Genomic DNA, 27,107 nt, shown 5'->3' with positions numbered 1-27,107 from the left:
GCTTTAAACGGACCTCTGAGACTATCACAGAGCAGGTGCATTTATACGGAGACTTGATTACACACAGGTGGATTCTATTTATCATCATTAGTCATTTAGGTCAACATTGGATCATTCAGAGATCCTCACTGAACTTCTGGAGAGAGTTTGCTGCACTGAAAGTAAAGGGGCTGAATAATTTTGCACGGCCAATTTTTCAGTTTTTTATTTGTTAAAAAAAGTTTGAAATATCCAATAAATTTCGTTCCACTTCATGATTGTGTCCCACTTGTTGTTGATTCTTCACAAAAAAATACAGTTTTATATCTTTATGTTTGAAGCCAAGAAATGTGGCAAAAGGTCGAAAAGTTCAAGGGGGCCGAATACTTTCGTAAGGCACTGTATTTTCAAGAATCACGAGACTCATTTGAATTTCCTCATGCAACAGGGAAATTCTCCGCTACAAAAGAGTGATCAAGTTAAGATCCGACATCTGTTTTTCCGTCCCAAATGTATGGGCCCTGGCCAAAAGTAGTGCACTAAATAGGGAAGTGAATAGGGTGCCATTGGGGACACAGACACTTGGATAACCTTGTTTCTTTTGTTGACCAAAGTTGCGTTGGCTCACAATCCCTGGGCGCTAGCATACAGCGCTAGCTACACATCCTGTCACGTCCTAGCTAATGCCATGATTTGAATAGGGTTAGGCAATAGTGCTGCTCCACTATTGTAATGGAGAGTGGTTGCCTCAAGACAGTCTTGCTCTGTATTCAGTCATTTACTTCCTGGTCTATGCTGACCATATCTCGCTATGTATTTCTATGTATTTCTCATGCCTGCTTCCTGTGTGTTCTCTTCAACATCATCAGTTTGATAATCTGCTATTGCATCATTTCTGAACACAGTTTCAAAACCAGATTATGAAATCCGCTGACTTAGATTACATATTTTCTATGCAACCATTACTATTCTAATCACTCTGCATAGTGCCACACCAGTGCATAGTTTACTACTGCACAGTGGATCCTTAAGGTGCTTTCTGATTTGATTGAACAGAGAGAGAGAGAGAGAGAGAGAGAGAGAGAGGAAGACACTGGGGAGCGATAGAGAGAGAGGTTGACAGTGAGGAACGAAAAAGAGGACGACAGTGGAGACAGATAGAGAGGATTACTGTGAAGAACGATAGAGAGGACGACAGTGGAGACAGATAGAGAGGATGACTGTGAAGAACGAAAGAGAGGACGACAGTGGAGACAGATAGAGAGGATGACTGTGAAGAACGATAGAGAGGACGACAGTGGAGACAGATAGAGAGGATGACTGTGAGGAATGAAAGAGGGGACGACAGTGGAGACAGATAGAGAGAGAGGATGACTGTGAAGAACGAAAGAGAGGACGACAGTGGAGACAGATAGAGAGGATGACTGTGAGGAATGAAAGAGGGGACGACAGTGGAGACAGATAGAGAGGATGACTGTGAGGAACGATAGAGAGGACGACAGTGGAGACAGATAGAGAGGATGACTGTGAAGAACGATAGAGAGGACGACAGTGGAGACAGATAGAGAGGATGACTGTGAGGAATGAAAGAGGGGACGACAGTGGAGACAGATAGAGAGGATGACTGTGAGGAATGAAAGAGAGGACGACAGTGGAGACAGATAGAGAGGATGACTGTGAGGAATGAAAGAGAGGACGACAGTGGAGACAGATAGAGAGAGAGGATGACTGTGAGGAACGATAGAGAGGATGACAGTGGAGACAAATAGAGAGAGAGAGGATGACTGTGAGGAACGATAGAGAGGATGACAGTGGAGACAGATAGAGAGAGAGAGGATGACTGTGAGGAACGATAGAGAGGACGACAGTGGGGAATGATAAGGAGAGGATAACTGTGGGGAACGATAGAGCGAGACGATAACTGTGGGGAATGATAGAGAGAGGATAACTGTGGGGAACGATAGAGCGAGACGATAACTGTGTGGAATGATAGAGAGAGGATAACTGTGGGGAACGACAGAGAGAGAGGATAACTGTGGGGAACGATAGAGAGAGGATAACTGTGGGGAACGATAGAGAGAGGATAACTGTGGGGAACAAAAGAGAGAGAGGATAACTGAGGAACTATAGAGAGAGAGGATAACTGGGGAACGATAGAGAGAGAGGATAACTGTGGGGAATGATAGAGAGAGGATAACTGTGGGGAATTATAGAGAGAGAGGATAACTGTGAGGAATTTTATAGAGAGTGAGGATAACTGTAGAGAACGATAGAGAGAGAGGATAACTGTGGGGAATGATAGAGAGAGAGGATAACTGTAGGGAACGATAGAGAGAGAGGATAACTGTGGGGAACGATAGAGAGAGAGGAGAACTGTGGGGAACGATAGAGAGAGAGGATAACTGTGGGGAACGATAGAGAGAGAGGAGAACTGTGGGGAACGATAGAGAGAGGATAACTGTGGGGAACGATAGAGAGAGGAGAACTGTGGGGAACGATAGAGAGAGGATAACTGTGGGAAACAATAGAGAGAGGATAACTGTGGGGAACGATAGAGAGAGGATAACTGTGGGGAACTATAGAGAGAGGATTACTGTGGGGAACTATAGAGAGAGAGGATAACTGTGGGGAACGATAGAGAGAGAGGATAACTGTGGGGAACGATATAGAGAGAGGATAACTGTGAGGAATGATAGAGAGAGGATAACTGTGAGGAACGATATAGAGAGAGGAGAACTGTGGGGAACGATAGAGAGAGGATAACTGTGGGGAACGATAGAGAGAGGATAACTGTGGGGAACTAAAGAGAGAGGATAACTGTGGGGAACGATAGAGAGAGGATAACTGTGGGGAACGATATAGAGAGAGGATAACTGTGAGGAATGATAGAGAGAGGATAACTGGGGAACGATAGAGAGAGAGGATAACTGTGGGGAACGATAGAGAGAGAGGAGAACTGTGGGGAACGATAGAGAGAGAGGATAACTGTGGGGAACGATAGAGAGAGAGGATAATTGTGGGGAACGATAGAGAGAGGATAACTGTGGGGAACGATATAGAGAGAGGATAACTGTGAGGAATGATAGAGAGATGATATCTGTGGGGAACAATAGAGAGAGAGGATAACTGTGGTGAATGATAGAGAGAGGATAACTATGGGGAACGATATAGAGAGAGGATAACTGTGAGGAACTATAGAGAGAGGATTACTGTGGGGAACTATAGAGAGAGAGGATAACTGTGGGGAACGATAGAGAGAGAGGATAACTGTGGGGAACGATAGAGAGAGGATAACTGTGGGGAACGATATAGAGAGAGGATAACTGTGAGAAATGATAGAGAGAGGATAACTGTGGGGAACGATAGAGAGAGAGGATAACTGTGGGGAACGATAGAGAGAGGATAACTGTGGGGAACGATATAGAGAGAGGATAACTGTGAGGAATGATAGAGGATAACTGTGGGGAACGATAGAGAGAGGATAACTGTGGGGAACGATATAGAGAGAGGATAACTGTGAGGAATGATAGAGAGAGGATAACTGTGGGGAACGATAGAGAGAGGATAACTGTGGGGAACAAGAGAGAGGATAACTGAGGAACTATAGAGAGAGAGGATAACAGTGGAGACAGATAGAGAGAGAAGATAACTGTGGGGAATGATAGAGAGAGGATAACTGTGGGGAACTATAGAGAGAGAGGATAACTGTGAGGAATTTTATAGAGAGAGGATAACTGTGGGGAACGATAGAGAGAGAGGATAACTGGGGAACGATAGAGAGAGAGGATAACTGTGGGGAATGATAGAGAGAGAGGAGAACTGTGGGGAACGATAGAGAGAGGATAACTGTGGGGAACGATAGAGAGAGGATAACTGTGGGGAACGATAGAGAGAGAGGATAACTGTGGGGAACGATAGAGAGAGAGGATAATTGTGGGGAACGATAGAGAGAGGATAACTGTGGGGAATGATATAGAGAGAGGATAACTGTGAGGAATGATAGAGAGATGATATCTGTGGGGAACAATAGAGAGAGAGGATAACTGTGGGGAACGATAGAGAGAGAGGAGAAATGTGGGGAACGATAGAGAGAGGATAACTGTGGGGAACGATAGAGAGAGGATAACTGTGGGGAACGATAGAGAGAGAGGATAACTGTGGGGAACGATAGAGAGAGAGGATAATTGTGGGGAACGATAGAGAGAGGATAACTGTGGGGAACGATATAGAGAGAGGATAACTGTGAGGAATGATAGAGAGATGATATCTGTGGGGAACAATAGAGAGAGAGGATAACTGTGGTGAATGATAGAGAGAGGATAACTGTGGGGGAACGATAGAGAGAGAGGATAACTGTGGGGGAACGATAGAGAGAGGATAACTGTGGGGAACGATATAGAGAGAGGATAACTGTGAGGAATGATAGAGAGAGGCTAACTGTGGGGAACGATAGAGAGAGAGGATAACTGTGGGGAACGATAGAGAGAGAATAACTGTGAGGAACGATATAGAGAGAGGATAACTGTGAGGAATGATAGAGGATAACTGTGGGGAACGATAGAGAGAGGATAACTGTGGGGAACAAAATAGATAACTGAAGAACTATAGAGAGAGAGGATAACTGGGGAACGATAGAGAGAGAAGATAACTGTGGGGAATGATAGAGAGAGGATAACTGTGAGGAATTTTATAGAGAGAGGATAACTGTGGGGGAATGATGAGAGAGAGAGAGGATAACTGGGGAACGATAGAGAGAGAGGATAACTGTGGGGGACGATAGAGAGAGAGAGGAGAACTGTGGGGAACGATAGAGAGAGGATAACTGTGGGGAACGATAGAGAGAGGAGAACTGTGGGGGAACGACAGAGAGAGGATAACTGTGGGGGAACGATAGAGAGAGGATAACTGTGGGGAACTATAGAGAGAGGATAACTGTGGGGGAACGATAGAGAGAGGATAACTGTGGGGGAACGATATAGAGAGAGGATAACTGTGAGGAATGATAGAGAGAGGATAACTGTGGGGAACGATAGAGAGAGGATAACTGTGGGGGAACAAAATAGATAACTGAGGAACTATAGAGAGAGAGGATAACTGGGGAACGATAGAGAGAGAAGATAACTGTGGGGAATGATAGAGAGAGGATAACTGTGGGGAACTATAGAGAGAGGATAACTGTGAGGAATTTTATAGAGAGAGGATAACTGTGGGTAACGATAGAGAGAGAGGATAACTGGGGAACGATAGAGAGAGAGGATAACTGTGGGGAACGATAGAGAGAGAGGAGAACTGTGGGGAACGATAGAGAGAGGCTAACTGTGGGGAACGATAGAGAGAGAGGATAACTGTGGGGAACGATAGAGAGAGAGGATAATTGTGGTGAACGATAGAGAGAGGATAACTGTGGGGGAACGATATAGAGAGAGGATAACTGTGAGGAATGATAGAGAGATGATATCTGTGGGGAACAATAGAGAGAGAGGATAACTGTGGTGAACGATAGAGAGAGGATAACTATGGGGAACGATATAGAGAGAGGATAACTGTGAGGAATGATAGAGGATAACTGTGGGGAACGATAGAGAGAGGATAACTGTGGGGAACAAAAGAGAGAGAGGATAACTGAGGAACTATAGAGAGAGAGGATAACTGGGGAACGATAGAGAGAGAAGATAACTGTGGGGAATTATAGAGAGAGAGGATAACTGTGGGCAACTATAGAGAGAGAGGATAACTGTGGGGAACGATAGAGAGAGAGGATATCTGGGGAACGATAGAGAGAGAAGATAACTGTGGGGAATTATAGAGAGAGGATAACTGTGGGGAACGATAGAGAGAGAGAGGATAACTGTGGGGAACGATATAGAGAGAGGATAACTGTGAGGAATGATAGAGAGAGGATAACTGTGGGGAACGATAGAGAGAGGATAACTGTGGGGAACAAAAGAGAGAGAGGATAACTGAGGAACTATAGAGAGAGAGGATAACTGGGGAACGATAGAGAGAGAAGATAACTGTGGGGAATTATAGAGAGAGAGGATAACTGTGGGCAACTATAGAGAGAGAGGATAACTGTGAGGAATTTTATAGAGAGAGGATAACTGTGGAGAACGATAGAGAGAGAGGATAACTGGGGAACGATAGAGAGAGAAGATAACTGTGGGGAACCATAGAGAGATAGGATAACTGTGGGGAACTATAGAGAGAGAGGATAACTGTGGGGAGCTATAGAGAGAGAGGATAACTGTGGGGAATTATAGAGAGCGAGGATAACTGTGGGGAACTATAGAGAGAGAGGATAACTGTGGGGAACTATAGAGAGAGAGGATAACTGTGGGGAATTATAGAGAGAGGATAACTGTGGGGAACTGTAGAAAGAGAGGATAACTGTGGGGAATTATAGAGAGAGAGGATAACTGTGGGGAAATATAGATAGAGAGGATAACTGTGAGGAATTTTATAGAGAGAGGATAACTGTGGGGAATGATAGAGAGAGAGAGAGGATAACTGGGGAACGATAGAGAGAGAGGATAACTGTGGGGGACGATAGAGAGAGAGAGGAGAACTGTGGGGAACGATAGAGAGAGGATAACTGTGGGGAACGATAGAGAGAGGAGAACTGTGGGGAACGACAGAGAGAGGATAACTGTGGGGAACGATAGAGAGAGGATAACTGTGGGGAACTATAGAGAGAGGATAACTGTGCGGAACGATAGAGAGAAGATAACTGTGGGGAACGATATAGAGAGAGGATAACTGTGAGGAATGATAGAGAGAGGATAACTGTGGGGAACGATAGAGAGAGGATAACTGTGGGGAACAAAATAGATAACTGAGGAACTATAGAGAGAGAGGATAACTGGGGAACGATAGAGAGAGAAGATAACTGTGGGGAATGATAGAGAGAGGATAACTGTGGGGAACTATAGAGAGAGGATAACTGTGAGGAATTTTATAGAGAGAGGATAACTGTGGGTAACGATAGAGAGAGAGGATAACTGGGGAACGATAGAGAGAGAGGATAACTGTGGGGGAACGATAGAGAGAGAGGAGAACTGTGGGGAACGATAGAGAGAGGCTAACTGTGGGGAACGATAGAGAGAGAGGATAACTGTGGGGAACGATAGAGAGAGAGGATAATTGTGGTGAACGATAGAGAGAGGATAACTGTGGGGGAACGATATAGAGAGAGGATAACTGTGAGGAATGATAGAGAGATGATATCTGTGGGGAACAATAGAGAGAGAGGATAACTGTGGTGAACGATAGAGAGAGGATAACTATGGGGAACGATATAGAGGGAGGATAACTGTGAGGAATGATAGAGAGAGGATAACTGTGGGGAACGATAGAGAGAGGATAACTGTGGGGAACAAAAGAGAGAGAGGATAACTGAGGAACTATAGAGAGAGAGGATAACTGGGGAACGATAGAGAGAGAAGATAACTGTGGGGAATTATAGAGAGAGAGGATAACTGTGGGCAACTATAGAGAGAGAGGATAACTGTGGGGAACGATAGAGAGAGAGGATATCTGGGGAACGATAGAGAGAGAAGATAACTGTGGGGAATTATAGAGAGAGGATAACTGTGGGGAACGATAGAGAGAGAGAGAGGATAACTGTGGGGAACGATATAGAGAGAGGATAACTGTGAGGAATGATAGAGAGAGGATAACTGTGGGGAACGATAGAGAGAGGATAACTGTGGGGAACAAAAGAGAGAGAGGATAACTGAGGAACTATAGAGAGAGAGGATAACTGGGGAACGATAGAGAGAGAAGATAACTGTGGGGAATTATAGAGAGAGAGGATAACTGTGGGCAACTATAGAGAGAGAGGATAACTGTGAGGAATTTTATAGAGAGAGGATAACTGTGGAGAACGATAGAGAGAGAGGATAACTGGGGAACGATAGAGAGAGAAGATAACTGTGGGGAACCATAGAGAGATAGGATAACTGTGGGGAACTATGAGAGAGAGGATAACTGTGGGGAGCTATAGAGAGAGAGGATAACTGTGGGGAATTATAGAGAGCGAGGATAACTGTGGGGAACTATAGAGAGAGAGGATAACTGTGGGGAACTATAGAGAGAGAGGATAACTGTGGGGAATTATAGAGAGAGGATAACTGTGGGGAACTGTAGAAAGAGAGGATAACTGTGGGGAATTATAGAGAGAGAGGATAACTGTGGGGAAATATAGATAGAGAGGATAACTGTGAGGAACTATAGAGAGAGGATAACTGGGGAACGATAGAGAGAGAGGATACTGTGGGGAACTATAGAGAGAGAGGATAACTGTGGGGAATTATAGAGAGAGGATAACTGTGGGGAACGATATAGAGAGAGGATAACTGTGGGGAACGATAGAGAGAGAGGATAACTGTGGGGAACTATAGAGAGAGAGGATAACTGTAGGGAACGATAGAGAGAGAGGATAACTGTGGGGAACTATAGAGAGAGGATAACCGTGGGGAACGATATAGAGAGAGGATAACTCTGAGGAATAATAGATAGAGGATAACTGTGGGGAACTGTAGAGAGAGAGGATAACTGGGGAACAATAGAGAGAGTGGATAACTGTGGGGAACTATAGAGAGAGAGGATAACTGTGGGGAACGATAGAGAGAGAGGATAACTGTGGGGAACGAAAGAGAGAGAGGATAACTGAGGAACTGTAGAGAGAGAGGATAACTGGGGAACGATAGAGAGAGAGGATAACTGTGGGGAACAAAAGAGAGAGAGGATAACTGAGGAACTATAGAGAGAGAGGATAACTGTGGGGAATGATGGAGAGAGGATAACTGTGGGAAACTATAGAGAGAGAGGATAACTGTGAGGAATTATATAGAGAGAGGATAACTGTGGGGAACTATATTGAGAGAGGATAACTGTGGGGAACTATAGAGAGAGGATAACTGTGGGGAACTATAGAGAGAGAGGATAACTGTGGGGAACGAAAGAGAGAGAGGATAACTGAGGAACTATATAGAGAGAGGATAACTGGGGAATGATAGAGAGAGAGGATAACTGTGGGGAATGATAGAGAGAGGATAACTGTGGGGAACTATAGAGAGAGAGGATAACTGTGAGGAATTATATAGAGAGAGGATAACTGTGGGGGAACGATAGAGAGAGAGGAGAACTCTGGGGAATTATAGAGAGAGAGGATAACTGTGGGGAACCATAGAGAGATAGGATAACTGTGGGGAACTATAGAGAGAGAGGATAACTGTGGGGAACTATAGAGAGAGAGGATAACTGTGGGGGAACTATAGAGAGAGAGGATAACTGTGGGGAATGATAGAGAGAGGATAACTGTGGGGAACTATAGAGAGAGAGGATAACTGTGGGGAACTATAGAGAGAGAGGATAACTGTGGGCAACGAAAGAGAGAGAGGATAACTGAGGAACTATATAGAGAGAGGATAACTGGGGAATGATAGAGAGAGAGGATAACTGTGGGGAATGATAGAGAGAGGATAACTGTGGGGAACTATAGAGAGAGAGGATAACTGTGAGGAATTATATAGAGAGAGGATAACTGTGGGGAACGATAGAGAGAGGATAACTGTGGGGAATTATAGAGAGAGAGGATAACTGTGGGGAATTATAGAGAGCGAGGATAACTGTGGGGAACTATAGAGAGAGAGGATAACTGTGGGGAACTATAGAGAGAGAGGATAACTGTGGGGAATTATAGAGAGAGGATAACTGTGGGGAACTGTAGAAAGACAGGATAACTGTGGGGAATTATTGAGAGAGAGGATAACTGTGGGGAAATATAGATAGAGAGGATAACTGTGAGGCACTATAGAGAGAGGATAACTGGGGAACGATAGAGAGAGAGGATACTGTGGGGAACTGTAGAGAGAGAGGATAACTGTGGGGAATTATAGAGAGAGAGGATAACTGTGGGGAACTATAGAGAGAGGATAACTGTGGGGAACGATATAGAGAGAGGATAACTGTGGGGAACGATAGAGAGAGAGGATAACTGTGGGGAACTATAGAGAGAGAGGATAACTGTAGGGAACGATAGAGAGAGAGGAGAACTGTGGGGAACTATAGAGAGAGGATAACTGTGGGGAACGATATAGAGAGAGGATAACTCTGAGGAATAATAGATAGAGGATAACTGTGGGGAACTGATAGAGAGAGGATAACTGGGGAACAATAGAGAGAGTGGATAACTGTGGGGAACTATAGAGAGAGAGGATAACTGTGGGGAACGATAGAGAGAGAGGATAACTGTGGGGAACGAAAAGAGAGAGGATAACTGAGGAACTGTAGAGAGAGAGGATAACTGGGGAACGATAGAGAGAGAGGATAACTGTGGGGAACTGGATAGAGAGAGAGGATAACTGTGGGGAATGATAGAGAGAGGATAACTGTGGGGAAACTATAGAGAGAGAGGATAACTGTGGGGAATTATATAGAGAGATGATAACTGTTGGGAACAATAGAGAGAGAGGAGAACTGTGGGGAACTATAGAGAGAGAGGAGAACTGTGGGGAACGATAGAGAGAGAGGATAACTGTGGGGAACGATAGAGAGAGGATAACTGTGGGGAACGATATAGAGAGAGGATAACTGTGAGAAATGATAGAGAGAGGATAACTGTGGGGAACGATAGAGAGAGAGGATAACTGTGGGGAACGATAGAGAGAGGATAACTGTGAGGAACGATATAGAGAGAGGATAACTGTGAGGAATGATAGAGGATAACTGTGGGGAACGATAGAGAGAGGATAACTGTGGGGAACGATATAGAGAGAGGATAACTGTGAGGAATGATAGAGAGAGGATAACTGTGGGGAACGATAGAGAGAGGATAACTGTGGGGGAACAAAGAGAGAGGATAACTGAGGAACTATAGAGAGAGAGGATAACAGTGGAGACAGATAGAGAGAGAAGATAACTGTGGGGAATGATAGAGAGAGGATAACTGTGGGGAACTATAGAGAGAGAGGATAACTGTGAGGAATTTTATAGAGAGAGGATAACTGTGGGGAACGATAGAGAGAGAGGATAACTGGGGAACGATAGAGAGAGAGGATAACTGTGGGGAATGATAGAGAGAGAGGAGAACTGTGGGGAACGATAGAGAGAGGATAACTGTGGGGAACGATAGAGAGAGGATAACTGTGGGGAACGATAGAGAGAGAGGATAACTGTGGGGAACGATAGAGAGAGAGGATAATTGTGGGGAACGATAGAGAGAGGATAACTGTGGGGAATGATATAGAGAGAGGATAACTGTGAGGAATGATAGAGAGATGATATCTGTGGGGAACAATAGAGAGAGAGGATAACTGTGGGGAACGATAGAGAGAGAGGAGAAATGTGGGGAACGATAGAGAGAGGATAACTGTGGGGAACGATAGAGAGAGGATAACTGTGGGGAACGATAGAGAGAGAGGATAACTGTGGGGAACGATAGAGAGAGAGGATAATTGTGGGGAAACGATAGAGAGAGGATAACTGTGGGGAACGATATAGAGAGAGGATAACTGTGAGGAATGATAGAGAGATGATATCTGTGGGGAACAATAGAGAGAGAGGATAACTGTGGTGAATGATAGAGAGAGAGGATAACTGTGGGGAACGATAGAGAGAGAGGATAACTGTGGGGAACGATAGAGAGAGGATAACTGTGGGGAACGATATAGAGAGAGGATAACTGTGAGGAATGATAGAGAGAGGATAACTGTGGGGAACGATAGAGAGAGAGGATAACTGTGGGGAACGATAGAGAGAGGATAACTGTGAGGAACGATATAGAGAGAGGATAACTGTGAGGAATGATAGAGGATAACTGTGGGGAACGATAGAGAGAGGATAACTGTGGGGAACAAAATAGATAACTGAAGAACTATAGAGAGAGAGGATAACTGGGGAACGATAGAGAGAGAAGATAACTGTGGGGAATGATAGAGAGAGGATAACTGTGAGGAATTTTATAGAGAGAGGATAACTGTGGGGAATGATAGAGAGAGAGAGAGGATAACTGGGGAACGATAGAGAGAGAGGATAACTGTGGGGGACGATAGAGAGAGAGAGGAGAACTGTGGGGAACGATAGAGAGAGGATAACTGTGGGGAACGATAGAGAGAGGAGAACTGTGGGGAACGACAGAGAGAGGATAACTGTGGGGAACGATAGAGAGAGGATAACTGTGGGGAACTATAGAGAGAGGATAACTGTGGGGAACGATAGAGAGAGGATAACTGTGGGGAACGATATAGAGAGAGGATAACTGTGAGGAATGATAGAGAGAGGATAACTGTGGGGAACGATAGAGAGAGGATAACTGTGGGGAACAAAATAGATAACTGAGGAACTATAGAGAGAGAGGATAACTGGGGAACGATAGAGAGAGAAGATAACTGTGGGGAATGATAGAGAGAGGATAACTGTGGGGAACTATAGAGAGAGGATAACTGTGAGGAATTTTATAGAGAGAGGATAACTGTGGGTAACGATAGAGAGAGAGGATAACTGGGGATCGATAGAGAGAGAGGATAACTGTGGGGAACGATAGAGAGAGAGGAGAACTGTGGGGAACGATAGAGAGAGGCTAACTGTGGGGAACGATAGAGAGAGAGGATAACTGTGGGGAACGATAGAGAGAGAGGATAATTGTGGTGAACGATAGAGAGAGGATAACTGTGGGGAACGATATAGAGAGAGGATAACTGTGAGGAATGATAGAGAGATGATATCTGTGGGGAACAATAGAGAGAGAGGATAACTGTGGTGAACGATAGAGAGAGGATAACTATGGGGAACGATATAGAGAGAGGATAACTGTGAGGAATGATAGAGAGAGGATAACTGTGGGGAACGATAGAGAGAGGATAACTGTGGGGAACAAAAGAGAGAGAGGATAACTGAGGAACTATAGAGAGAGAGGATAACTGGGGAACGATAGAGAGAGAAGATAACTGTGGGGAATTATAGAGAGAGAGGATAACTGTGGGCAACTATAGAGAGAGAGGATAACTGTGGGGAACGATAGAGAGAGAAGATAACTGTGGGGAATTATAGAGAGAGGATAACTGTGGGGAACGATAGAGAGAGAGAGAGGATAACTGTGGGGAACGATATAGAGAGAGGATAACTGTGAGGAATGATAGAGAGAGGATAACTGTGGGGAACGATAGAGAGAGGATAACTGTGGGGAACAAAAGAGAGAGAGGATAACTGAGGAACTATAGAGAGAGAGGATAACTGGGGAATGATAGAGAGAGAAGACAACTGTGGGGAATTATAGAGAGAGAGGATAACTGTGGGCAACTATAGAGAGAGAGGATAACTGTGAGGAATTTTATAGAGAGAGGATAACTGTGGAGAACGATAGAGAGAGAAGATAACTGTGGGGAACCATAGAGAGATAGGATAACTGTGGGGAACTATAGAGAGAGAGGATAACTGTGGGGAGCTATAGAGAGAGAGGATAACTGTGGGGAATTATAGAGAGCGAGGATAACTGTGGGGAACTATAGAGAGAGAGGATAACTGTGGGGAACTATAGAGAGAGAGTATAACTGTGGGGAATTATAGAGAGAGGATAACTGTGGGGAACTGTAGAAAGAGAGGATAACTGTGGGGAATTATAGAGAGAGAGGATAACTGTGGGGAAATATAGATAGAGAGGATAACTGTGAGGAATTTTATAGAGAGAGGATAACTGTGGGGAATGATAGAGAGAGAGAGAGGATACTGTGGGGAACTATAGAGAGAGAGGATAACTGTGGGGGATTATAGAGAGAGAGAGGAGAACTGTGGGGAACGATAGAGAGAGGATAACTGTGGGGAACGATAGAGAGAGGAGAACTGTGGGGAACGACAGAGAGAGGATAACTGTGGGGAACGATAGAGAGAGGATAACTGTGGGGAACTATAAGAGAGAGGATAACTGTGCGGAAGGATGAGAGAGAAGATAACTGTGGGGAACGATATAGAGAGAGGATAACTGTGAGGAATGATAGAGAGAGAGGATAACTGTGGGGAACGATAGAGAGAGGATAACTGTGGGGAACAAAATAGATAACTGAGGAACTATAGAGAGAGAGGATAACTGGGGAACGATAGAGAGAGAAGATAACTGTGGGGAACGATAGAGAGAGAGGATAACTGTGGGGAACTATAGAGAGAGAGGATAACTGTGAGGAATTTTATAGAGAGAGGATAACTGTGGGTAACGATAGAGAGAGAGGATAACTGGGGAACGATAGAGAGAGAGGATAACTGTGGGGGAACGATAGAGAGAGAGGAGAACTGTGGGGAACGATAGAGAGAGGCTAACTGTGGGGAACGATAGAGAGAGAGGATAACTGTGGGGAACGATAGAGAGAGAGGATAATTGTGGTGAACGATAGAGAGAGGATAACTGTGGGGGAACGATATAGAGAGAGGATAACTGTGAGGAATGATAGAGAGATGATATCTGTGGGGAACAATAGAGAGAGAGGATAACTGTGGTGAACGATAGAGAGAGGATAACTATGGGGAACGATATAGAGGGAGGATAACTGTGAGGAATGATAGAGAGAGGATAACTGTGGGGAACGATAGAGAGAGGATAACTGTGGGGAACAAAAGAGAGAGAGGATAACTGAGGAACTATAGAGAGAGAGGATAACTGGGGAACGATAGAGAGAGAAGATAACTGTGGGGAATTATAGAGAGAGAGGATAACTGTGGGCAACTATAGAGAGAGAGGATAACTGTGGGGAACGATAGAGAGAGAGGATATCTGGGGAACGATAGAGAGAGAAGATAACTGTGGGGAATTATAGAGAGAGGATAACTGTGGGGAACGATAGAGAGAGAGAGAGGATAACTGTGGGGGAACGATATAGAGAGAGGATAACTGTGAGGAATGATAGAGAGAGGATAACTGTGGGGAACGATAGAGAGAGGATAACTGTGGGGAACAAAAGAGAGAGAGGATAACTGGGGAACTATAGAGAGAGAGGATAACTGGGGAACGATAGAGAGAGAAGATAACTGTGGGGAATTATAGAGAGAGAGGATAACTGTGGGCAACTATAGAGAGAGAGGATAACTGTGAGGAATTTTATAGAGAGAGGATAACTGTGGAGAACGATAGAGAGAGAGGATAACTGGGGAACGATAGAGAGAGAAGATAACTGTGGGGAACCATAGAGAGATAGGATAACTGTGGGGAACTATAGAGAGAGAGGATAACTGTGGGGAGCTATAGAGAGAGAGGATAACTGTGGGGAATTATAGAGAGCGAGGATAACTGTGGGGAACTATAGAGAGAGAGGATAACTGTGGGGAACTATAGAGAGAGAGGATAACTGTGGGGAACTATAGAGAGAGAGGATAACTGTGGGGAATTATAGAGAGAGGATAACTGTGGGGAAATATAGATAGAGAGGATAACTGTGGGGAAATATAGATAGAGAGGATAACTGTGAGGAACTATAGAGAGAGGATAACTGGGGAACGATAGAGAGAGATGATTCTGTGGGGAACTATAGAGAGAGAGGATAACTGTGGGGAATTATAGAGAGAGGATAACTGTGGGGAACGATATAGAGAGAGGATAACTGTGGGGAACGATAGAGAGAGAGGATAACTGTGGGGAACTATAGAGAGAGAGGATAACTGTAGGGAACGATAGAGAGAGAGGATAACTGTGGGGAACTATAGAGAGAGGATAACTGTGGGGAACGATATAGAGAGAGGATAACTCTGAGGAATAATAGATAGAGGATAACTGTGGGGAACTGTAGAGAGAGAGAGGATAACTGGGGAACAATAGAGAGAGTGGATAACTGTGGGGAACTATAGAGAGAGAGGATAACTGTGGGGAACGATAGAGAGAGAGGATAACTGTGGGGAACGAAAGAGAGAGAGGATAACTGAGGAACTGTAGAGAGAGAGGATAACTGGGGAACGATAGAGAGAGAGGATAACTGTGGGGAACAAAAGAGAGAGAGGATAACTGGGGAACTATAGAGAGAGAGGATAACTGTGGGGAATGATGAGAGAGAGGATAACTGTGGGGAACTATAGAGAGAGAGGATAACTGTGGGGAATTATATAGAGAGAGGATAACTGTGGGGAACTATATTGAGAGAGGATAACTGTGGGGAACTATAGAGAGAGGATAACTGTGGGGAACTATAGAGAGAGAGGATAACTGTGGGGAACGAAAGAGAGAGAGGATAACTGAGGAACTATATAGAGAGAGGATAACTGGGGAATGATAGAGAGAGAGGATAACTGTGGGGAATGATAGAGAGAGGATAACTGTGGGGAACTATAGAGAGAGAGGATAACTGTGAGGAATTATATAGAGAGAGGATAACTGTGGGGAACGATAGAGAGAGAGGAGAACTCTGGGGAATTATAGAGAGAGAGGATAACTGTGGGGAACCATAGAGAGATAGGATAACTGTGGGGAACTATAGAGAGAGAGGATAACTGTGGGGAACTATAGAGAGAGAGGATAACTGTGGGGAACTATAGAGAGAGAGGATAACTGTGGGGAATGATAGAGAGAGGATAACTGTGGGGAACTATAGAGAGAGAGGATAACTGTGGGGAACTATAGAGAGAGAGGATAACTGTGGGCAACGAAAGAGAGAGAGGATAACTGAGGAACTATATAGAGAGAGGATAACTGGGGAATGATAGAGAGAGAGGATAACTGTGGGGAATGATAGAGAGAGGATAACTGTGGGGAACTATAGAGAGAGAGGATAACTGTGAGGAATTATATAGAGAGAGGATAACTGTGGGGAACGATAGAGAGAGAGGATAACTGTGGGGAATTATAGAGAGAGAGGATAACTGTGGGGAATTATAGAGAGCGAGGATAACTGTGGGGAACTATAGAGAGAGAGGATAACTGTGGGGAACTATAGAGAGAGAGGATAACTGTGGGGAATTATAGAGAGAGGATAACTGTGGGGAACTGTAGAAAGACAGGATAACTGTGGGGAATTATTGAGAGAGAGGATAACTGTGGGGAAATATAGATAGAGAGGATAACTGTGAGGCACTATAGAGAGAGGATAACTGGGGAACGATAGAGAGAGAGGATACTGTGGGGAACTGTAGAGAGAGAGGATAACTGTGGGGAATTATAGAGAGAGAGGATAACTGTGGGGAACTATAGAGAGAGGATAACTGTGGGGAACGATATAGAGAGAGGATAACTGTGGGGAACGATAGAGAGAGAGGATAACTGTGGGGAACTATAGAGAGAGAGGATAACTGTAGGGAACGATAGAGAGAGAGGAGAACTGTGGGGAACTATAGAGAGAGGATAACTGTGGGGAACGATATAGAGAGAGGATAACTCTGAGGAATAATAGATAGAGGATAACTGTGGGGAACTGTAGAGAGAGAGGATAACTGGGGAACAATAGAGAGAGTGGATAACTGTGGGGAACTATAGAGAGAGAGGATAACTGTGGGGAACGATAGAGAGAGAGGATAACTGTGGGGAACGAAAGAGAGAGAGGATAACTGAGGAACTGTAGAGAGAGAGGATAACTGGGGAACGATAGAGAGAGAGGATAACTGTGGGGAACGAAAGAGAGAGAGGATAACTGAGGAACTATAGAGAGAGAGGATAACTGTGGGGAATGATAGAGAGAGGATAACTGTGGGAAACTATAGAGAGAGAGGATAACTGTGGGGAATTATATAGAGAGATGATAACTGTTGGGAACAATAGAGAGAGAGGAGAACTGTGGGGAACTATAGAGAGAGAGGAGAACTGTGGGGAACGATAGCGAGAGAGGATAACTGTGAGGAACGATAGAGAGAGAGGATAACTGTGGGGAACTATAGAGAGAGAGGATAACTGTGGGGAACTATAGAGAGAGAGGATAACTGTGGGGAACTATAGAGAGAGAGGATAACTGTGGGGAACGATAGAGAGAGGATAACTGTGAGGAACGATAAAGAGAGAGATTTTACCAGATATTAGCCTATGCCAACACCAGGCTGCAGCATTACCACTAGACCAGCCAGGCCACTTCCCAGTAACCTGTATGTGACCTGTGTGTGACCTTTATGTGACCTCAGTGTGTTGTGTCGTAGGATCAAGGTGAACGACCAGATTGTGGAGGTGGACGGCACCAGTCTGGTGGGAGTGACCCAGAGCTTTGCTGCCTCCGTCCTGAGGAACACCCAGGGAGTGGTCAGGTAATACCAACAGTGATATTCATTAAAAAAAAAATGTTTATTTCTTTATCCAGATGAGTCCAAGGTACCACAAAGTGGCATAAACCACAGCAGTCATGGTTATGAGAGAACAAGGACAGAGCCCCGCCTACTCTGGAGTCCTCCTCTTTCTACCTCTCTCTACCTCTGCACCTCACTCTACCTCTCTCTACCCCTCTCTACCTCTCTCTACCTCTCACTACCTCTCTACATCTCACTCTACCTCTCTACCACTCTCTACCGCTCTCTACCTCTTTACAGCTAAGACTTTCTATTACTCTCTCTCTCTCCTTCTCTCTCTCTATCTCTCTCTACCCCAGTCTCTTTCTATTGTCTCTCTCTCTCTCTCTCTCTCTCTCTCTCTCTCTCTCTCTCTCTCTCTCTATTCAATTCAATTTCAATGTAAGGGCTTTATTGGCATGGGGAACACATGTTACCATTGCCAAAGCAAGTGAAGTAGATAATTAAAAAAAGTGAAATAAACAATAAAAATGAACAGTAAACATTACACTCACAAAAGTTCCAAAAGAATCAAGACATTTCAAATGTCATATTATGTGCAAATAGTTCAAGTACAAAAGGGAAAATAAATAACATAAATATGGGTTGTATTTATAATGGTGTTTTTTCTTCACTGGTTGCCCTTTTCTTGTGGCAACAGGTCACACATCTTGCTGCTGTGATGGCACACTGTGGTATTTCACCCAGTAGATATGGGAGTTTATCAAAATTGGATTTGTTTTTGAATTCTTTGTGGGTCTGTGTAATCTGAGGGAAATATGTGTCTCTAATATGGTCATATATTTGTCAGGAGGTTAGGAAGTGCAGCTTGGTTCCAACTCATTTTGTGGGCAGTGTGCACATAGCATGTCTTCACTCTCTCTACCTGTCTCTGTCTACCTTTCTACCCCCAGTCTCTTCTCTTTCTATTGCCATCTCTCCCTCTCTCTTTCTTCTCTCTCGCTTTCTTCTCTCTCTCTCTCTCTCTCTCTCTCTCTCTCTCTCTCTCTCTCTCTCTCTACCTCCCAGTCTCTTTCTATTGCCCTCTCTCAATTCAATTAAAAGGGCTTATTGGCATGGGAAACGTGTTTGCATTGCCAAAGCTAGTGGAATTCCACCTACAATTTGTGTTCCAAAAAAGGTCCAGTAGCCAGAACAACAAATACAAATTCTATCTAGACATCGTTGCCCTAGAGCACACAAATAACTATACATACCTCGGCCTAAACATCAGCGCCACAGTTAGCTCACAGCTTTGTGGAAGCTATCTAAGAGACAAGGCAAGAAGGGCCTTCTACGCCATCAAAATAAACATACAATTTGACATCCCAATTAGGAGCTGCCAAAAAAGACTTGAATCATTTATAGAACCCATTGCCCTCTATGGTTGTGAGGTCTGGGGTCCACTCACCAACTAAGAATTCACTAAATGGGACAAACATCAAATTGAGACTCACGCATACAGAATTCTGCAAAAACACCTTCCGTGTACAACGAAAAACACCAAATAATGCTTGCAGAGCAGAATTAGGACGATTCCCACTAATTATGAAAATCCAGAAAAGACCAATTAAATTCTACAACCAACTAAAAAGAAGCGATTCTCCATAACAAAGCCTCACCTATAGAGAGGTGAACCTGGAGATAAGTCTCCGCAGCCAGCTTGTAAGGGGACTCTCTTGACAAACACAAACAGACCCCACGGAGCCACAGGACAGAAACACAATTAGACCCAACCAAATCATAAGAAAACAAAAATAACATTTCTTGAAACATTGGAAAGAATCAACAAAAAAACAGAGCAAACTGGAACGTTATTTGGCCCTTAACCAGAGAGTACATAGTAGCAGAATACCTGACCACTGTGACTGACCCAAAATGAAGGAAGCTTTGACTATGTACATACTCAGAGAGGTCGCTATCGCACCTGGCTCTCAAGAGAAGACAGGCTATGTGCCTACTGTCCACAAAATGAGATAGAAACTGAGCTGCTCATCCTAACTTCGTTCCTAACCTTGTCTCTTGACCATATTAGAGACACATATTTCCCTCAGATTAAACAGACCCACAACGAATTTGAAAACAAATCAGACATTGATAAACTCCCATCTCTACTGGGTGAAATACCACAGTGTGCCATCACAGCAGCAAGATGTGTGACCTGTTTCCACAAGAAAAGGGAGCACAAACAACATTGTAAATACAACCTATTTTTATCTGTTCATTTATTTTCCCTTTTTACTTCAACCATTTGCACATTGTTACAACACTGTACATAGCCAATAATATAACATTTGAAATGTCTATATTCCTGTAGTTCATTCAAGGTAATAGTAGAATTGAGTGGGTTCTGGTAGTCTTTAATAGCTGACTCAAAGATTTGAAAATGTTTTTGCTGTTTGTTCTTTGTTATAGAGCCAATAAGATTGGAGAAGTGGTTTATCCATACATTGCCATTTTGGGTAGATTGGTCTTCATGTTGTTTGTTTAGTGTTTTCCAATTTTCCCAGAAGTGGTTAGATTCTATAGATTCTTTAATTACATTGAGCTGATTTCTGACGAGCTGTTCCTTCTTTTTCCGTAGTGTATTTCTGTATTGTTTTAGTGTTTCGCAATAGTGAAGGCGTAGTCTCAGGTTTTCTGGGTCTCTGTGTTTTTTGATGGACACGTTCCTCAATTTCTTTCTTAGTTTTTTGCATTCTTCATTAAACCATTTGTCATTATTGTTTATTTTCTTAGGTCGTCTGCTTGAAATGTTTAGATTTGATAGAGAAGCTGAGAGGTCAAATATACTGTTTAGGCTTTCTACTGCCAAGTTTACACCTTCACTATTACAGTGGAACATTTTGTCCAGGAAGTTGTCTAAAAGGGATTGAATTTGTTGTTTCCTAATTGTTTTCTGGTAGGTTTCTACACTACTTTCCTTCCATCTATAGCATGTCTTAATAGTATGCAGTTTATTCAGCACTGATGCCTCATGATTGATTATTGCTCTGTTCAAGTAGGCTGTAGCGTTGCTGTGGTCTGATAGTGGTGTCAGTGGGCTGACTGTGAACGCTCTGAGAGACTCTGGGTTGAGGTCAGTGATAAAGTAGTCTACAGTACTACTGCCAAGAGATGAGCTATAGGTGTACCTACCATAGGAGTCCACTCGAAGCCTACCGTTGACAATTGTGCACCACCCTATGGGACTCCCGATCACGGTCGGTTGTGATACTGCCTGGGGTCAAACCAGGGTCTGTAGTGACGCCTCTAGTACTGAGATGCTGCACCACTCGGGAGACTTTAATGTATTTTAGAATAACGCTGTGAAGGTGGTCTGAATGCTGAGTACTTTCCCAGTGCAGTGTAGCTAGCACACAGGAGGACATGTTTCTCTAACCAGATGTAAAATGCTCCTGTTTTCAACCAATTTAATAGAGTGGCTTAGGTCTGATCTATACCAAATGATCATACCCCCTGAGTCCCCTTCCTGTTTCACGCCTGGTAGTTTGGTGGATGGGACTACCAGCTCTCTGTAACCTAGAGGGCAACCAGTGGGCATAAGCCTGATCCGGGGGCCTATATAGGATGTGGCCAGGGTTGGTTTGGGGGGGTGGAGGCGTGGCTGATGATGCTGTGGTCTGAGTGTATGTCCTCTGGGTAAAGGTCCTGGGTCGTGAAGTCTCGCGGGTCGTGGAGGGAGTCTCGCGGGTCGTGGAGGGAGTCTCGCGGGTCGTGGAGGGAGTCTCGCGGGTCGTGGAGGAAGTCTCGCGGGTCGTGGAGGGGTGCTTATCGCTCTGTTGCTCCTGTGTGAGGTGCTGGGGCTGCGGTTGAGAGCGATGTCTTTCAAGGTTCTGGCAAAGTTGGGGTCCGTGGTCTTGTTGAGGTGTACCTGGTCATAGAGGCTGTCCAAATCCAGGGTGGGGGGATGGGCCAGGGAAACATTGGGTTTTGAGTGAGACACAGTCACGGGAAATGCTTGCATTCACCTCTCTCTCTCTCTCTTTCACTCTCTCTCTACCTCCCACTCTTTCTATTGCTGTCTCTCTCTCTCCCTCTCTCTGGTCTGTTTAGTTAAAACTGCTTTGTTAGAGGAGCATAACTCAGTGTACAGCTACAGTAGTCTGTTGTATAGTCGTTCTTTCTGCACATAAAACATTATGCATGTGTCCACTTTACTGTGATTCTCTTACAGAACCTTTTCTCTTTAGCTCTGAGCTCACTGAGAAAGTGCTGTTTACATTATGTTGTGCCTTATAGAGGAAAGGGGCCATTTTGTCTCCAAACTGCAGACCACCAAAACTGCTACACAAACACACAACATAGACTGCATGTGAAAAAAGTTTTGCCGGACCCCCATTCATGCTACATTAGCATAATGTAAATAGAGTGGAAATATGTCTGGGAAGAATGTATCATTGTGAGAGAGTAGCAGTGGGCAGCAGGCCTCCGCTCCACAGAGCAGAGCACTCTTCTCCCAAACAATAGAGGAGCACAGCATGGAAGAGAAGTGCTTTATTAATAACCCGCCTCTCAGCATGCTTCAGTTAGGCAGGCGGCTAGCCGAAGTCGGCTAGGCAAACCGAATGAGTGTGCTCGCATACTCAAAAGACCTTCGCTTGAAAAATGAGAAGAAAACGGCAATAGTACTGTTTGGCCATTCTGAGACACCGTAGCCAGTATACACTTTCTCAAAATAGTCAGAATTCATCTAAGATTTTGACGTTTTTGCAGCGGAGATCTTAGTTTAATCTAACTAAGATGTTTGGTGCATTATTTCTCAATGAAAAAACGTGCATGAAAACAGGTCGTCTCTCATTGAATGACAACAAAGACTTTATTAAAAAATCCCTACAGTTGACCAATCGCGGAAGAAGGGGCATTGACTTTGGCTCCCGAACTTTGACTGGCATCGAGAAAAAAATGTGTGTGCCCGAACAGCCGGAAAAAGCCTTACCGAAGTCCAAAACGAAGAAAAACATCACAAAATGGCGTCATAATATATGCACAAACTCTTCCAAACTGTTTTGTCTGAGAAGCATGCGGACGTGTTTAGATCCTCTCTCTCTCTCTCTCTCTCTCTCTCTCTCACTCTCTCTCTTTCAGTCCTCTATGTCTCTCCCTATCTCTTTCAGTCCTCTCTCTCCCTCTCTCTTTCAGTCCTCTCTCTACCTCTCTTTCAGTCCTCCCTCTCCCTCTCTCTTTCGGTCCTCTCACTCCCTCTCTTTCAGTCCTCTCTCTCCGTCTCTCTTTCAGTCCTCTCTCTCTCCCTCTCTCTCAGTCCTCTCTCTCCCTCTTTCAGTCCTCTCCCTCCCTCTCTTGCTCTTTGTGTCCTCTCTCTCTCTCCCTCTTTCAGTCCTCCCCCTCCCTCTCTTGCTCTTTGTGTTCTCTCTCTCTCCCTCTCTCTTTCAGTCCTCTCTCTCTCCCTCCCTCTTTCAGTCCTCCCCTCCCTCTCTTGCTCTTTGTGTCCTCTCTCTACCTCTCTCTTTCAGTCCTCTCTCACACTCCCTCTCTCTTTCACTCCTCTCCCTCCCTCTCTTGCTCTTTTTGTCCTCTCTCTCCCTCTCTCTTTCGGTCCTCTCACTCCCTCTCTTTCAGTCCTCTCTCTCCGTCTCTCTTTCAGTCCTCTCTCTCTCCCTCTCTCTCAGTCCTCTCTCTCCCTCTTTCAGTCCTCTCCCTCCCTCTCTTGCTCTTTGTGTCCTCTCTCTCTCCCTCCCTCTTTCAGTCCTCTCCCTCCCTCTCTTGCTCTTTGTGTCCTCTCTCTCTCTCCCTCTCTCTTTCAAACCTCTCTCACACTCCCTCCCTCTTTCAGTCCTCTCCCTCCCTCTCTTGCTCTTTGTGTCCTCTCTCTCTCTCCCTCCCTCTTTCAGTCCTCTCCCTCCCTCTCTTGCTCTTTGTGTCCTCTCTCTCTCCCTCTCTCTTTCAGTCCTCTTTCTCTCCCTCCCTCTTTCAGTCCTCCCCCTCCCTCTCTTGCTCTTTGTGTCCTCTCTCTACCTCTCTCTTTCAGTCCTCTCTCTCTCTCCCTCTGTCTTTCAGTCCTCCCCCTCCCTCTCTTGCTCTTTGTGTCCTCTCTCTACCTCTCTCTTTCAGTCCTCTCTCACACTCCCTCTCTCTTTCACTCCTCTCCCTCCCCCTCTTGCTCTTTTTGTCCTCTCTCTCTCTCTCCCTCTCTCTTTCAGTCCTCTCTCTCTCTCCCTCTGTCTTTCAGTCCTCTCCCTCCCTCTCTTGCTCTTTTTGTCCTCTCTTATATAGTGTTACGTTTTTCCCTCTCTCCCCCTCTGTTGGTTTACTCTCCTCTGCATTATTATTTTTTTTATTATTATTATTATTATTATTATTATATTACTCTGTCATCCATCACAGACAAGATGACCAGGATTAGACAGCGCTTTTATTTCTGTTAACCAAACAGATGTTAGCCTGTGAGTAACCTTCCATCTAAAGAGCACTAATAGTATTGTAAATATTACAAATGGAATTCTATTGATTCCACACTGCCGCTGTAATCTCTCAGGGACTTGTGTACCGAATGACACCCTAGTCCCTATATAGTGCACTATTTTTGACCAGAGCCCTATAGGGACTAGGGTGCCATTATTAGGGAAGCCATATCTGCTTACTGGTGTGAATGGTGTGAATGGTGATGAAGGCTGGAGAGGAAGGATGTGTCAAACTGTATTGCAGCATATTGTTCTATAAGCAGATGGCTGTTTACTGAGACAATATTGATTGAAGCATGGTCAACAGCAAAGAGAGAAAGTGAAAAATAACACACATTTTCTTTCTTTCTCTCTTCTCACTTCTCTTCTGTTGAGTTCTCTCCTCTCCACTCCTCTCTATCTCTCCTTTTTCATTCACTCTCTTCTTCCTCCTGTCCAGTAAATCCCTCTCCCTCTCCCTCTCTCTCTCCTCCCTGGGTTTGATCGCCTGTGTCCCAGATTTGCCATTTCAACTCAATTTAACCCTGACTTACGACATCATCCAGGTCTCTGAAACCATACGAGTAAGATTTCACTGGTTACCACATGAAACCATAATCGCATTATGGTAAAAAAAGAAGAAAAATCTATATTTATGAGCCAGATATTAAAAGACAGCACAATATGAAACTAACATCCCACAATGGTTGACAGAGGGCATATCCGTTGTGTGAGGGAGTTAAGTGTGGACATCCCTCAAATCCCTAACCCTGAGCGTCCCACATGGCACCCTATTCCCTATGTAGTGCACTACTTTTGACCAGAGCCCTATGGGCCCTCGTCAAAAGCAGTAAGGGAAGGGAATAGTGTGCCATTAGAGAAGCAGCCGTGTCTGTCAACATAGCAGCTCCTAATGGACTAGACACGTTCTCTGCATTATGGCTGTTGTTCCCAGAGCAGTGGGAGGCAGGGTGGAACCCCCCTGCATGTTGCTTTTCCAGGAATGCAGAAACTGTTTCCAGGTCAGCTGCTAGATGGAGAGATGGCCGTGATTGTGATTCCTCTCTGTTGTTGCTTCAGATGTAGCTCAACGTTAGCCGCTGGACTGTGGAGCGTATAGCACAGTAGCTCTGTAATCAGCCTGCCCACGCCGGATGATTGGAGACTCAGTCAAATATGCTCTCCCGCTGAGATAGAGGGATCCATCTTGGAGTAAACGAGAGAGAAACCAGAGAAAGATGTGTTTTTGCCTCCTGTATGCTGGGTGGTAGAGCGGGAACATGGGGAGTGGTGACCTGGCGTTCGCTGTCTGTCCTCAAATCCATTACTGAACGACATAAAGACCATCCCAAACACTGGATTTGGGTTTTGGAGGTCTGAGTCAGAGTTAGCAAGATACTGCCAGAAGAAATATATACCTTCAATGTTGCTATAAACTGGACAAAGTGGATTAATTAAAAGGTGAATGTTCCTAATAATAGTAGTAGTGGAAATGGGATTACCACTAACAGCAACTACAACAACAATATTAATGAAAATGACGACCAGTCTCTATAGCCAGACTGCTCACTGAGTCTGTACCTAGTCAGTGTTTTCCTCAGTTTTCTATCAGTCACAGTGGTCAGATAGTCTGCCACCATGTACTGTCTGTTTAGAGACAAATAGCATTGAAGTTGACTTCGATTTTTTTGTGGTGTCTTTCCAATAGGTGATATATTTTTATTTTTGCTTTGTGATAATTTGGTCGGGCCATATTTTCTGAGTGCTGTCCTGAGGCTCTATGGAGTTGGTTTGGGTTAGTGATCTGAGCATCAGAACCGGCTGAGGGGACTCTTCTCTTGTTTCATCTCTTGACATTATAGGGCTGTGTGATGATATGTTTCAGGGTTGCTTATTTGTTCTATTCTAATAAGGAGGGCTATTGGCCCAATTCTGCTCTACATGAGTTATTTGGAGGTTTTCTTTGCACTTCAAAACTCTGCATGCAGTATTTTGATTGGATGTTTGTCCCATTTGGTAAATTCATTATTAGAGAGGGGTCCCCCATACTTCGCTGCCATTTTGAGACAGATTATAATTGGAATTTCCATTTTAATGTTACTTTTAATGGCATAGAATGCTCTTGTTGCTTTGTCTCTCAGCTCGTTCACAGCCATGTGAAAGCTTCCTGTGCTGCTGATATTTAGTCCCAGATACGTGTCGTTTCTGGTGTGTTCTAATAGAACTGTGTCTATTGTGATTGTGTGTTTGTGATCCTGATTTCCTGTGATCCTGACTTTTTTTGGAATATTCTATTTGTTTTATTTTAGGTTATGCGCAGATGATCTAGGTGCTGCAGTAACTCCTTAGTGGGAGACCACAGCACCAGGTAATCTGTGTACAGCAGACACTTGATTTCAGTGTTGTGTAAGGTGAGACCAGGTGCTGCAGATTCTAATGTTTTTGTCAAATCATTAATGTAGATGTTAAACAGTGTTGAACTTGAGCAGCCCTGTTTCACACCACGTCCCT

General features: G+C 44.4%; 1 protein-coding gene across 7 annotated transcripts in view; it reads left to right on the top strand.

Moving 5' to 3' along the window:
- Positions 1 to 27,107, top strand: part of ppp1r9a (protein phosphatase 1, regulatory subunit 9A) — a 126,556-nt gene that overhangs the window by 52,188 nt on the left and 47,261 nt on the right. For 5 of the 7 annotated variants that reach the window (XM_045709838.1, XM_045709837.1, XM_045709836.1 and 2 more), the window contains exon 5: positions 18,058 to 18,177. In XM_045709838.1, coding sequence (XP_045565794.1) covers positions 18,058 to 18,177 — 120 coding nt within the window. The remainder of the gene's footprint in view (positions 1 to 18,057; positions 18,178 to 27,107) is intronic. The other 2 variants (XM_045709835.1, XM_014178500.2) reach the window with 1 other exon arrangement.

This window comes from Salmo salar, chromosome ssa27, assembly GCF_905237065.1.
Source record: "Salmo salar chromosome ssa27, Ssal_v3.1, whole genome shotgun sequence".
In the NCBI taxonomy this organism is placed as follows: Eukaryota; Metazoa; Chordata; class Actinopteri; order Salmoniformes; family Salmonidae; genus Salmo; species Salmo salar.
This window is presented reverse-complemented; position numbering and strand designations above follow the sequence as displayed.